Source organism: Rhinolophus hipposideros (genome assembly GCF_964194185.1).
Source record: "Rhinolophus hipposideros genome assembly, chromosome: 25".
NCBI lineage: Eukaryota > Metazoa > Chordata > Mammalia > Chiroptera > Rhinolophidae > Rhinolophus > Rhinolophus hipposideros.
Window position 1 is genome coordinate 26,825,284 of NC_138071.1, and position 14,760 is coordinate 26,840,043.

Below are 14,760 nucleotides of genomic sequence, written 5' to 3' on the forward strand. Positions count from 1 at the left end.
CTCACAGCATGGAGATCTTTATGGGCCCTGGATTAAGGACAGGAGGGGACTTTATGGGGACAGTGGCTCATCCAGAGCCTCTCCCATAACAACCACTTGTCCCAGGTGTCCCTCCAATCCCCGCTCTGTCCCTGACCCCAGGGCCTTCCTCTCATGTCACGGAGAAAAGTTGCTGTTAAACTCCCCCCACCGGAGAAAAGTTGCTGTTAAACTCCCCCCACCGTCCTTCCTGCATACAGGGCAGGGGTGATGAGAGAGAATGTGTTTTTAAAGAAAAAGGCTCATTCTCCACCTAAACGAAAGGTTCACTAATGGAGGCATCAGGCACCCTCGGGAGAGACGTTTAAGCGTGAAAGGGCTTTCTTGGAACCGCTCAAGTCACACTACCCTGGAAGCCACTTCTGAGCAGAAAAGAGGCTGAGTCTCAGCCCGTCTCACACATACACACACCCACGCAGATCCTCCTGCTGCCCACAGCCTCCCTCCCCAGAGCCCAAGGCCACCATCAAACTCTGCTCCCATCCCAGCCGGTTCTGTGCAAATATTTACATAGCTCCTCTCCGGGGGCTACAGCAGACACAACATGGAGGAGCCACCCTCCCGACACTCTCCAGACCCCAGAGTTGGCCAGGAGTGGCTGACACCCTCAATCCTGGCAGGCCTGCCTTGCCCCCAAGGTGGGGCCGGGACAGGAAGTCCCCAAACAGGCCAGATCACCCTGCTCCTGCTCAGGAGTGACCCCTCCCTGGAGCCTTGGAGGAGAAGTGCTGGGTGGGAGAGGAGCTGGGCTCTGAGGTAGGACCCTGGGCCCAGCTCGGGGCCACATGCAGGTGCTCTTACCTACCCGGTCTCCATGCATCCCCAGACCCTAAGCAGAAGACCCCAGGTGGAGGGAGACCGCTGATGGCTTTTGCGTCTCAATAAAAATGCTCCCTGTGTGTCACCTCATCCACATCCTCTGGGGTTGATGCCAGGCTGCTCCCATCTCAAGAACACACCTGGATACCAGCCTCCATCTGACATGCCTGCCCAACTCAATATATCCAGGGGCTGCTTCACCAGCAACCGAGACTGATGGCAGCCTAGGGCCTGAGGGTCAGGGCCTAGAGAGGACAGAGATGAGTGGGTGTCTGAGCTTGGGGAAGGGTCAGCCATGTGGAAGGAGGGGTGTGGGAGTGTCACAGCGAGGATTCTTATTTCAGAAGACAGGGAGGAGATCGGAAATGGCCTGGGGTGTGTGGAGGGTCATCAGAGGCCCATAAGAGTTTCACTGGTGCTAGAAGTGCCTGCATAAGCACCGGGGAAGCTGGGGTCTGAGTCTGGGGACCACAGACCAGTGGGTGTGGGGCCACCTCTGGGGCTCTGGCTCCCCATGGCATTGTGGACACCGGGACACACGATGGCCCGCTGGTCCCCACCCCTCCCCCAGCCCACAGCTCAGCTGTTGCAGTGGGGGCCCTCTGACCCTGTTGCCATGGCAACCAGCCTGCAGCTGGAACAGAGAAGCTGACAGACTCTTCTCTAGAGACACCCCCATCCCCACCCACGCATGGGCTCCAGGGGACACAGGGACATGGAGACCCAGCCAGGACAGGAAGAGGTATGGAGAGCCAGACAGAGCCCAGAGAGAGAAAGGCTCAAGGGGGCTGGTGGGAGGAAGGAGAGAGACAGATGTAGCGAGAAGGAGCTAGAGACTGTGGGGCCAGAGAGGCGGCAGAGAGGGAGCTGTGGGAGAGGAAAAGCCGCAGAGACCATGGGCACAGGCAGACAGGCTGAGAGATGGAAGCAAAGACCAGAGCGACCACAAGAGTCGGAGAGCAGGGGACCTCCATATGGCCTGGCAGAAGAAGGCAGCCAGCAAGGAGGAGGCGTGCTCAAAGGCACCCACAGCCACCCCGACGGCATGCGGAGCTCCAGGTGGCTGCCAGCACCTGCTGCCCAGGCACAGCCCCAGGACCCCGCAGCCATACTACCACTTGCCAGCCCCACACTGCCCAGCTCTGGTCCCAGCGCCACCTGACCCCTGGGCCTGACATTAAGGGGCATGGACAAGGCCAGCAAGTCCCTGGCACCTTCTGTCTCTCCCTGCAGCCCATACCCCCCCAGTGCAGCCTCCCTGCCTCCCAGCAGTCCCAGCACTAAGTAACGGAGCTGTCTGGCTCCAGGCCCTGATACTGCACAGAGCTGGGCCAGAGGCAGGGACACAGCACAGCTGTCTGCAGGGGCGCCTGCCAGCACAAGGCCCCGCCTCCTGCCCAGCCACCCACCGCCCTGGGGCTAACAGGACACACTCCCCCGCGGTGGGCCTGAGCAGAGACCCTGAGAAAGGCCTGGACAGAAACAAGACATGGCATTGGCATTCCACACCTCTGCCTCCATCCTCTGTCCAGGCACAGAGGTGTGAGCTCACGCACACATGCATGCAGAGCCCAGGTCACGTCTTGGGGATATTCCCAAGGGACTGAGCACCTCAAGGCCGAGGTGGGGGAGGCAGAGGAAATCTGTCTGCATTCTAGGCCTCCAGCGCCAGGGCAAGTGGGAGACCCACCTGACCTGAGGGCCCAACAGGAGATACCTGATCCCATGGAAACTTGGTAAGAGCAGAGAAGGGGCAAGCAGAGATGACCAGCACAGGATTTTCTGGGTCACAGCTCCATTTGGAGTAGTAACCTGAAGGGGGCAAAGAGCTTGAATCTGGGCAGGGGGCCTGGGTTCTAGTCCCACTCCCTCCACGGATTCGCTGGTAACTGGACCTCTGCTTCTCAGTTTCTCCATCTGTAACTCGAGTGGGTTGGATTAAGTGACCCTCAAGGTCACCAAGATTCCATAATAGTGCCTCTGCAGAAGGGGACCCGTGGCCATCCTCTCCCAGAGGAGCCAGCCTGGGCAGGGGTGAGGGCTAGCTCCCCACGCACTACAGCGAAGACAGAAATACTTGGGCCCCTGGCACCAAGGGGCCGAGTGAGCACATTAGCCCAGAAGCAGAAACAGGCTCAAGGCAGTAACCAACTTGCCCCATATTACATAATTTCTGGTGTTAGACCTGAACCCAGGATTTAGGGTATTCACATTCTGTTCATCACACCAATGGTCTGCAACTTTCAAAATAAAATTGTCCATAAAGTGAACGCACATCAATAGGTACCCCTGTAAATGGTTGGTGTCATTTTTAGTATATGACTTCAGAGCAGAGTGGGTAGGGCCCTGATCAGACATGGTTCCACTCCCAGCTCTGCCACTCACTAGCTGTGTGACTTCGGAAAAGTTTCTTAATTTCCCTGAACTTGTTTCCTCATCCATAAATGGAGAAAAAAAATTATATCTACCTCCCAGGGTTGTTGTGAAGATTCCATGAGATAATGTAAGTGGAACATTTAGCCCAGTGTCCAGCTCATAGAAACCACCCACCAATGTTAGCTAGTACCAGACGGCCAAGCAAAGAGATAAGCAGATCTGCTTTGATTAAGGTTCTGAGAAACATCAGTGAAATAGCAGACAGAAGGCCCTGCCTTTAGAGTTTCCATCTAGTCTTGCAGCCTCTGCCTCCTAGCCAGAACCCCCAGGTGCTGTGAGCAAATCCTCTTCCAGTGATGTCACAGGCTGGGCACCCCTACAAAAGGAGGGCCATCGGGGAATACAAGGCTTTACAGGGCAGCCTCAGCCAACCCTGAGCATACAGGGTTGGTTCCAAGAGGCAAGGCCAAGGCCACGGGGCTGCTGGCTCACTGTGCCTACCCCCCAGGGGAGGCAGACGATGCTGTCTCCAGCAGGTAAGCTCCCTGTGGGTAGGAACCTCATCTGTCTTGATCGCTGCTCTATTTGCAAGACCCTGGCTTCCGCAAATGCTCATCGGATACACACTGGTGAGCAGCAAGGTTTGGGCACCTGTGGGCAGTCCAGCGGCACCTTCTGGAGCCACCTCCCCAGCCCGCTGCACTGCACTCCCTGAGCTGAGCCCATCCCACCAGGGCAGGCGTGATGTGGGAGCAGTCCAGCCAGGGCTCTGTTTATCCGCTCTCCGGAAGCCCAGAGCAGCTGGGCTAGGAGGTGGTGGCTGAGCGGAGACACCTGGCGCAGGATGGAGGGTGAGGCACTCAACAGATGAGACAAAGGGAACTGAGGCTGGGGAGAGGTACACACCTCATGCCAGGTGCAGTTGAAGTGCAGAAGAGAAAGGGGACAGAAGAGGGACAGCAGAGCGTGAGCCAGAGTTTTGTGGTCCTCCCCACCCTCACCCTCAGTGACAGCTCACCAGATCAGACACCTGGCAGGGGCTGCCCTAGGGTAGCTTGTGGCCTGTGGCCTGAGGTCAGCGCACATCCGCCAGCTTGACCTATTACCTCCGTCCACGCACGCACCTGCCATCGCTGCCCTTTCAAACTCCAGCCCTCCTAGATCAACGTGCCCACATCTGCCCACGGAGGAAGGAACCAGAGGCGCCAGACCCACAGCCAAGCAGCCCCTTGGCCACCCTGAAAACCATCCCACCAGAGGGAGTGAGGTAGTGACCCAGACCGCCTTGCAGCCCCAACGCTCAGCCCGCGCCTCCCACCTGGCCACTGCAATGGCCCCAGCTGAAGTCACGCCCCCAGGGAACCCGCCCATTTTTCGGCCAGGTCCCGGCCATTCTTCTGCGGCCCCCATCCCACTGTCCCCAACCCCAACCCCGGTGGCTCGTGGCCCCGCCCTCACCGTGGCCCCGCCCCCAGCCGTGGCCCGCCCGGGCCCCGCCTACCATCCTTCCGGTAGAAGGCGATCTCCACTTTGCGCTCCTCCGCGCCCAGCAGGGCCTGCGCGATCTGGGCGGCAGCGCGGCGCTGCGTGCGCGGCCCATGCAGGAAGTCGCAGGTGCAGGGCCGTTGCATCACCTCGGCCCGCGAGTAGCCGCACAGCTCGCAGAAGCCGTCGTTGCAGTAGATGACGGCGCAGTTCTCCACCCGAGCGTTGGCGATGATGAACTTGCGGCCTGGGGGGTGGAAATGAGAGGGCACGTGAGCAGGGACCCCTGCCTCGGGGGCTCCCAGCCCTTCCCCACATTCCCTTGTCACACACTGCCGCTTGCTCGGGGACTCCCCGCCCCAGGAAGCACGGCGGGGACTGGGGTCCCCAGCAGGGGGCGAATGCAGCTGTGCCCTGACACAGGTGGCTCGGGCCGGGCGTGCGGCGTGCCCCCTCCCTCGCCCGGCCCGTGGGCAGGCTATGTGGCTTCCCCCGGGCAGGCTGCCAGCGGCCTGCTGCCCCCTCCGCGCCTGGGGCCGAGGCCAGCCTGGGCGGGTGTCAGCAACGCGTGTTAGCAGCCGCGGCGGAGGGACAAACACTGGGCCTGGCGAGGGAGCCTGGGAAGGGCCAGAGATGGCGGCCAGCCTTCCCCTTGCACCCGCTCCTACGGCTTCTCTTCCTGACCCCGACTCTCTAGACTAGGGGATGCTCGCTGGGCACTGCTCACCCCGGGGCTCCCTAGGGAATCACTCTCCCAAGTATCGGCGGACCCTGCTGGGTAGGTACTTCCGGGAGGGCAGTAAGGGGCTGGGGAGTGGGCGGGCTAAAGAAGAGGAAAGTACCACGTGAGCACCTGCTATGCTTTATCTCATGAAATACTGACAATCCCATAAGATAGGCATCCTCATGTTATCGTGTTATACATGAAGAAACGGGGGCTCAAAAGAAGTTCAGAACCGTGCCCACAGCTTGCAGCTTGTAAATGACAGAGCCAGCTTTTGAATCCAGTTGTGGCAGAGAGCAATAAGCTGAGGGCCATGGGCAGATGTCCAAGGTCAGAGGGAGCAAGGAAAGGGACCTGCATCTCCAACCCTGGAAATACCTGGAGCCCGGGGAGGGCCTGAGACAGTAGCCCACTTGTAAGAAGACAGACCCAGGAAAGGGACCACCCCCAGGGATGTGAGGGCTGCCGCATTTTGGCTCCATCAAGGAGCTGTGCCCCAAGGAACCCATTTCAGCTAGACTTGGCTCACCCCCTCCACACCTGCCCTAAAAGCTGCACTGCCGGGTGAGCGGCAGGCAGGCAGGCAGCAGCCCCAGCCTGTGCCAGGGAAGATGCTCCCGGGATAAAAGCTTTTTATAAACACAGAAGTTTCCGGCCACTTTGGCCTTTAATGCTGAGGTTTTCAGTAGCAGTCAGAACTCTGCCCCCTCCCTTCCCAGTGGGCACAGCCTCAGGCTGCAGCCCTGGGCAATCCCGAGGGGGGAAAGGCCCAAGCTGCTGCAGCATGAGGCCCAGGCCATGGGGATCTGGCTTCCTCCTGCCTTCCTCCACCCTCCCTTACCCTGGCCTCCAGGAAGTTACTTTTTGAAGTTGGGTCATCTTTAGGTCAGTTCCCCAGGCCCCCCAAAACTCCCAGGCAGCTGTCAACCCTAGGAGGCAAGGTTCCCTTTCATATAAAAAATACCCCTGACTCAGCCTCCATCTCCACCTGAGCCCAAGGCAGTCCAGAGAACCAGCCACACACCATCCTTGGAGGAAGAAGAAAAACCACCTGGCCCCCACTCCCAGGCCTGGAGAGAAGAGCCTGTTTCTTAGAAGGCAGGCCCCACCCCTTCACTGAGCTCCTGGAAAATGGGACGGAAGGGACCTGAAAGGAGCCTTTGGCTGCCCCCTTCTTCCCAGATGTGGAAACTGAGGCTCAGAAAGGGATGAGAGTCACTCAAGGTCGCGTGGCAATCAGTGGAAGAGGTGCAGCCAGAAGCCAGGCCCCCAGATCCCAGCCCAGGTGCCCACACAGCCTCCTAGGGCTTTCCGCAGGAAAGCCCCTGCCTGTGGCCCTCCACTACGTCAGTCTTCTCCCCTCAGGATCGTCTTGTTCCTCGGCTCAGACAATGCTGCCCATCCAACTGACACCTCCCTCCGCCCACAACGGTTACAAGCACGCGTTGTCCTGTGCTCACAGGGTCATGAGCAAAGAATGTCACCCACTCCCAGGGCCCTCGGCAGTCACACCCACCATGGCACACAAAGCCTTGGAGACAGACACATGCACTTGGGGCAGGTGCAAATGCCCATCCCCAGAACATTCACCGCGCCTGGGACATTTCTGGAAGCCTCTCCTACCAGAGGGTCAGTATTACGGAGATTGTATTCCCCATAAAGGGGCTCAGGACAGGAAAATCAACAATATGGAAGTGCTGCATTGAGGCTGTTAGACCCTCAAAACTGGGCTGCAGCCCCTGACACCCTCTCTTTCACCCTAGGACCCACAGTTTGCACCCCACTGCCCATGAAGGGTCAAACTCATGGGTGACACATACACACACCCAAGAGCAGGTCCGTCACTGGCCCCACACGCTTGGCAGTCAGTCTCTCGATATAGTCAAGAAGGGCATACGCGTGGTCCCGTTGAGGTCCCAGCTTGGACCGTATCCATTCTCCCGTCCTTACACCCACCCAGCCCCATCCACATCCAGGCACCCAGAGTTAGGGATACCTGCACACTCCCATCCCATCTTTCTGCCCTGCACGCTCAAACTGTCACACACACATTCCCCAATCCCAGAAGCCCAAATGGAGCTGAGCGTCCCACCCCGCACCACAACACCAGGTCTCTTGGCCCCAAGCCCACAGCCCCCAGCACCAAGCCTTGCACCGGGGACCCCTGGCCAGCGCCTTGAGTCCACCAGCCCCCACGGACGCGCACTTGGCGGGTGCACACGGCCCGGGCACGCCCCCCCATCCACACTCGAGAGAACTCGCCGGGGCCCAAAGCCCCATCCCCACCGGCCCCCTCCCCCACTCACTCTGGCCCTCAAACTTGCGGATGATGGTGTCCAGGAAGGTGTTCTGCGGCGCGACGTGGCCCCTTCGTACCGGCATCCTGAGCCCATGGGCGGGCCGGGCGGGCCCCCACCCACCCCGGCCCGGCCCGGCCCAACACTAACTAGGCTTTGGGTAGCCCGGGCCGGCCGTGGTCCCCGCACCGCGCGGCCAAGCACAGCACGGGCGAGGCCGAGACTGGGCTGCGGGCGCGAGGTCCCCGATCAGCTCCCGGCTCCGGACCGCGGGCCCGGCCTGGAGCCGCCTGAGCTCGGGCCGCCCGCACACCTGTCTGCCGGACCCCGCCAAGCCGCGGGCCCCGCTCCGCCGCGTCCCCGCGCTGCACTCCGCCCGCCCGAGCGCCGGGCACCCGGCTCCCACCCGCCGCACCGACAACCGCTCCGGCGCCCGCGGCTCGGGCTGCGCCTGCGGCTCTGCCCGGCCGCGGAAGGGTTAACGCGGCGCGCGCCCCTCAGGCTCCGGCCCCCGCCTCCCGGCCCCCTCCCTCCCGCCGCGCGCCCGCAGCGCCGCCCTCTCCCCCGCCCCACACCCCGCGCGCCCGCCCTTCCCATTGGCTGAACTACACGAAGGGCTCCCCCCACACACACAGCCCCAAGCTCAGCCCAGGATCCCCCTGGACTCGCGCGCCCCGAAGAGGGGGAAGGGACCCTTGGGTAGTGGAACCATGAGGACAGGTGCGACAGCTGGCCTTGAGGCTGCCAGGGAGACGACTGGGGATTCCGCCCCCACCCCCGGACTGGAAGACCTGGGGAACCTGCCTTGAAGGGAAAGGGGCGGGTCCCTTAAACCTTCGTCCCCCACCACGCCAAGCACCGGTTTGGTACACACAGCATGTGCTCGATGCCTACTGTGGGTGACAGCGGCGGGCGAGGCCTGAACCATGGGAGGGCAAGCCCAGGGTCAGGGGACACCCAGGAAATGTGAAGGGCAAGACAACCTGGAGGCCCCAGGATAGCCGAGATCTGAGACAAGTGTGGGTGAGACTTAGAGGGGGCACGCACCCCGAGCGGGGCGCCCCCCTACACATACGCAATACACACACACATACACACACCCTCGGGGGTTATCCGGGCCCTCCTACACAGAGAGGGTCATGCTGACAGCGGTTGTGGCCTCCTAGCTGCGGGATCAAAGAAAAACCCCTGAGAGCGAGGTTCCAGCCTGGGGATCCCCCTTGTGCGAGCAGCCCGCCCTCCGTCTGCAGCGCGGAGCCAACCCAGCAGGCCCAATCCGCGGCGTGCTCGGGGCCCTGCGGCGCTGCGGCGGCCCAGCCCCTCGGAAAACCCTGGCCTAGCCGCCGGCCCCTCCCCCCAGGCCAGCTGGCTCGCTGCAGCTGCAGCTCCCTTATTTAGGCAAGGAGGCCTGAGGATGCTCAAGGGCAGGCAGGGTGTCTGCCCGCCGCCTGCCCACCGCCTGCCTGGGTCTGAGTGAGGGTCTCAGCGCGCGGCGTCCCAGGCCTGAACTGCCAGGCATGGGCTCGAGTAGGCTAGGGCTGGGAGGCGAGTGTTGACAGCTGAGCGGGCAGGCCGGGAAGAGTCCACAGCTGAGCAGCCGCCAGGGTCCCCTCCCCTCCAGGCTGGATCTGAGACCCGGCTAGACGGATGGGGCCATGTGGGGGCCCCTGAGGGCTTGCAGCTGCCTCTGTCCTTGGAGCAAGGGGGTGGGTCTTGTCACCACGGAGAACCATCATGGGATGTGGGGGGAGGGGAGGAACAAAGGGCAAAGAAGGAAGCCTAGTTTGGAAGGAGAAAGGCCCAGAAGAAGAGGTCTTGGTGAGACCATCCTACCCAGACTCTCACCTTCCACCCAGGAACAAAAAGATGCAAACCCTGGGGCCAGGTGGGGCAACTGACCAGCAAAGGACACCCCTTTTTTATTTGCTGGTGGGTGGGCAGTGACTCAGGGAGGCAGCCAGTGGGAGAGAAGGAGGTGGCTCCATCAGCTGATGCTAAAAAAGACCAGAGGCTCTTGCCTGTACAGTCATCCCTTCGGCCCTCTCCACCTCCGGCAGCTTCCTCACTGGCATTCTCATTCACATTCCAAGATGCCCAGGGTCTTGGGTGGCAAGACATCCCTTCCTCTGTGATCTGGCATCAGGCACATCAACCCACCCGGCTGCTGGGTGGAACCCAGTCTACGACTGGCCCAGCCCCTCCCGGACCCGCAACCACCCCCTGCCCCACGCCCAGTGTGATTCCCATTTGAGTGGGGTGTCTTCCCCTCCAGGTCAGGGGATTTAGAGAAAGGGTGTGCGGTGAGAATGGGCACAGGGACAAAGGACATGAAAGGGACACCATCCCTTTCTCTCCACATCAAGGGCAAGGGAGAGCCAGTCAGAAGGGAGAGGGCAACTCCTCTGGCCCCTCCAGCTCTCCACACTGTGGTACCCACATTCCCAGGAAGGCCTCTGCTTTCATCCCAGGGGAGGACAGAGGAATCAGAGGGGCCCTTGATCCTCCCAAAAGAGAAGACACAAGACTCAGAGTAACTCTCCTCCTGGGCATAGAAGCAAGCAGGAGACAGGCAGGAGAGAGCTGCTCCCTGAGGCTGGTTGAGGAGAGGCAGACATCTTTCTCTCTCTCTCTCTCTCTCTCTCTCTCTCTCTCTCTCTCTCTCTCTCTCTCTCTCTCTCTCACACACACACACACACACACACACACACTTCCTGGAGTTTCATTCCTGAGGGGAGAGAACCTGAAGGCAGTCCCACTGAGCCACCCCCACAGCCAAAAATGGGGATAAGGAAGAGGGGCTTTCAGATAGGGACAAGCCCTCATCCTTCCTGGGCCTACAGGTGCCAAGCACCAAGAGGTAAAGGTCAACAGATGAGCTGATGAGAAGCCTCTCCACCCATCACCTTCCCACCTGAACTATATGCCTAGATCCGGTAGAAACAGGCCAACGCCCAATCTTAGCACATCGAGCAATTAGAATCCACCCGACCCCCATCCTCTGCTCACAGAGCCATTCTCAGAAACCATTCCTGGGAAGAGCTCTTCCCACCTTGCCTTTGGCTGAGTGACCTGAGAGACTGTGTCTCCTCCCAGCTACCAGAGACAATTTAGGGTGAAAAGTCTTAGCAAAACATCCTGCCCACCCAGCCTTCTGCTCCTGCTCAGTCTGACGGAGTCGAACCGGGCATCCTGGGAGGAAAAAAACAATTGAAGCCTGCTCCTGCTGGTGGACCCCCAAGGAGTGGGCCAGGCAAGACAGCCAAAATCAGGCCCAGGAGAGTGAGTGACAATCACAGGGGACTGGGACGCCGTTCCAGTCAGATGGGTGCAGCAAAGACAGCTTATGGAGGAATGGTTCTTCAGAAACCCTGGGGGAGGAAGAACACAGAGCAGCCCTTAATATGCAAGGGGAAGCTTGGATGGCATGGTACGGCCTTGTTTTTTTATGCAGCTGGGTTCTGAAGATGGAGATGTTTTCAGATACAAACTGGGACAGGAGAAGATCAAAGAAACGGCATGTTTTCTGTCCAGAAGTGGGTGCTCTGGGCTTGTTGAAGGCAAGAAAGGGAGAAAGGGCAGGAAGGACGGAAGGAGGGAGGGACTCATCTCAAACCCCTAGCCAGGAGCCAGGGCTTCCCCACTCATTGCCATCTACAGCTCCACATGCAGGGATCGTGTCCCCCCCCCCACACCCAGGGCCACCACCAAGGTCTTCTCCTGCCAACCTGATACCCACGGTTGGTGGTACTTCTTCCCTGCCATGGTGATAGAAGACTCTGGCAACGAGGATTCGGGAGACCTGACTTCTATTTCTGGTTCTGCTACTAGTCACATCAACAAATGTTTCCTGGGGGCCTCCTGCTTACTGGGCCCTGTGCCAGACACTGTAGGGTGGGGCCAGAGAAGGGACAGGGGCATCAGCCAGGATCCCTGCTCTGAAGGCTCCATCTGCTGAGGCTGAGAGAAGCAGTGGGCAGACAGAACTGTGCGGTCTGCCCTGAGTGGCTGAGTGCTGTGGGATTACAAGGAGGTGTTGATTACTTTCAACTGGAGAGGTCCAGGAGGGCCTTGCGAGGGGAGGTTTCAGAGCCGGTCCTTGAAGGTCAAAATGGGCAGAGCAGAAGTACTGCAGGTGGAAGGCATGACATGAACAAAGACATAGAAAGTGGAGTACGAAGACCAGGGGACAAAACAGTTTGGCGTGGTGTCCGTGGAGCCATAGGCTGGAACCATTCGTAGAGGGTTGAGGAGGATGGTTTTTATTCTGTGGGCAAAGGAGCAGTAGTGGCAGCTGAAACGTATCGTCCATGAATATAGAGATCATGTCTGTCTTTGTACAGACCCTAGCATGTAGTCAGTATCTAATAAAGGTCTGTTGAATTAATGACCCACGTATAATAGTTTGGAGAAACTGAGGCAGACACGAGGTGTTTCAGTTACTAGTGCTGCATAACAGCCATCCCAAACCCCAATGACTTAAATCAATGGCAGCATTCATTTTGTTCATGGGTCTGCCATTTGAGCAGGTTCAACTGGAAACGTGTGTCTGCTCCATTCAACGCACGACTGAAAGTCTCATTCACTCACGTTTGGTGGCTGATGTTGGCTGTCAGCTGGGACCTCAGCTAGGACTGGGGCCAGAACGCCTACATGAAGCCTTTCCATGTGGCCGCCTGGCTTCCTCAGCATGGTGGCAGGTGTCCCAAGTGAGGGCCAGGCAGCAGCTGTAAGCACCTTTAATGACTCAGCCTCAGAAGTCACATAAAGTAATTTCTGCCACAAGTGTGGCCGCTCCGATTCACAGAGAGGAATGAAGACCTTCACTGCTCAGCGGAGGAGTGTCACTGACATAGTATGAGAAACGCGTGTGTGATGGGATCTACGGGCATGATCATCTTAGGAAAATATAATCTGCCACCAGGAGCTACGCGTTGATCCAGGAGAGAGATGCCAAAGGCTTGGACAGGGTCAGAGGTGATGGAAAGGGGCCCACTTGTTGTGTAACTTTAGGAGGCTCACTAAATCTCACATTCCTTACCTGTAAAATGAGGCGACCAGACAAGCTGATCGCTGAGAACCCCCCCAGCCCCAACAGGGAGTGATACCTCAATGCTACCCACTCACATTCCCCACTCATCAATGGGTCCTCCATTTTCCCTCAATACCCATCTCCATTCCCACCTCCTGCCTCTGCTCTCTGATCCTGGGTGCACTGGAAGCTGATGGGTACTCCACTGATAGCACCCTGGCCCATCTTATGTATTTATTTCAGACTTAAAGAAAAAGTGGAGTGGGAGACCCCAAAGAGCAGGTGAGAAGGCCCTCAGAACCATCAGTTTCCCACTCCACCCTGTGATGTGCTCATCTCTGGAAGGACTCCTAAAAGCAGACATGTGGTATGGGTGCCACCTGCAAGGAGAGAAACTAATGGGAATGAAATGTCATGAAAACAAGCTGGTGTGACACTTTGTTACTGACAATACACGCAGGGGAGACCGGAGGACAGAGGGGCTCTGAGCGGGCTGGGGCAGCCAGGAGGGCTTCCTGGGAAGGCTGGGCCCTCCTGGATGGCACAGGTTTTCTCGGGCACAGAGGAAGGGAGTGAATATGTTCATAAAGCAAGATCCCCGGGTGGGGGTTCAGGTGTGGACTCCCCTCACCAATCTACTTACCCCCAAATGAGAAAGAAGAGGGGCCACTTTAAGTTTCCTCTGCCTGAGAACTTAACAGCCACCTGTCCCTTAGATTTAAAGAAGCACAGCCTCTTCAGACACAAAAAGGGGCTTAAGGGAGTTCCATAACTTACCTAACAAAAGCTCAAGAAGTACTATATAGGAGGCACTGATGGGGAGGAGGAACTTAACCACTTTAATTTAGAGTATCTTTGAGGGACTGAAAAATATTAAGGAGCAAACCACGCTTTGGTGCCACCCTGCCAGGGAAGCTGGCCTGACAGGAGATCCCAAGCTCTCCAAGCTGCTCAGGTCCAGCGGGGCTGGAGCTCTGTCCCTGTCCAAGGTGCTGAAAGCCTTTCATGCCAGGCTCCACAGGAAACCAGGGAGGGCCAACCAGGTGACCAAGACTGGGGCCATCCTCGAGACACAGTGAATTACACAGTCACCCCAAACCATAAAAATGCTTTTGGAACTGGACAGTAGCTCCAGGAGGCAGCACATGGTGAAGCAAGAGCTGGCTTTACCAATCGGTGCTAAGACAACTCAGGTCTCACTTCCATACGCCTCCCCCCCCACACTCCCACCCAAGTCAGCAAGGCAAAGATATGGCTCCTCCCCTGAACCTTGCACTTGCAACTCTTGGGCTTTCCCTTGGGGGTTTCTGTGGCTTTATGAAATATTAGAGCCAGAAGGGAACACTTTCATATTTTTAGATGAGAGAAAAGATTCAGAGCAGTGCAGACCCAGAGAGCTCCAGGTACCGAGGTGGCTCTATCATCTCTCTAGAACGATGCCCTGCTCATTCTGCTAAAGTCGTCAGGCAGAATGCAGTGCCCACCCCAGCCTGGATGGGGGGTGAGCATGTAGACGCCAGTGCAACACTGCGTCCATATCCTGCAGAGTAGCTACCCCACCCCACGGATCACCAGCCAACATGAAGGGCCAGAGAAGAGAACTCAGGTCCACGAGATCCCCTACTCCATCATCTCCCTAATCTACTCACAGTTGCTCATTGCTTTCCATGTGCCCCAAGCTGTGTAGGACCCCTAGGGAAATGTAGACAACCCAGCCCCTGGGCCTTAAAAAATTTTCAGTTATATTGGACTTATTATGGTGATCACTTCTTTAGGTATATACATGTTGAATAACTATGGTGTACGCCTGAAACTAATATAATATTGTGTGTTAGCTATATTTTAATAAAAAGCTTTAAAACGTTTTTAAAAGTTTGCAATTAGTTGGGAAGAAAAGATGTTTATATATGAATAGACAACATTACAGGAGCCAGGCACAAATAATGGCAGCCAATGAGAGAAGTGCCTGGATCCCAAGTACCAAGGAGTGG

The 14,760-nt window shown here is 58.2% G+C and overlaps 1 protein-coding gene across 4 annotated transcripts in view; it reads right to left on the reverse strand.

The window, feature by feature from the left end:
* The window catches only part of KCNH2 (potassium voltage-gated channel subfamily H member 2), a 31,412-nt gene extending 23,209 nt beyond the window's left edge, over nucleotides 1-8,203 (reverse strand). For 2 of the 4 annotated variants that reach the window (XM_081038365.1, XM_081038364.1), the window contains exons 1-2: nucleotides 7,750-7,953; nucleotides 4,736-4,966 (exon numbers count right to left, since the gene is read on the reverse strand). In XM_081038365.1, coding sequence (XP_080894491.1) covers nucleotides 4,736-4,966; nucleotides 7,750-7,825 — 307 coding nt within the window. In that variant the 5' untranslated portion in view covers nucleotides 7,826-7,953. Of the gene's footprint in view, nucleotides 1-4,735; nucleotides 4,967-7,749; nucleotides 7,955-8,053 lie in introns of those variants that run through there. The other 2 variants (XR_013992582.1, XM_081038366.1) reach the window with 2 other exon arrangements.
* Between the last annotated feature and the right edge of the window lie 6,557 nt (nucleotides 8,204-14,760).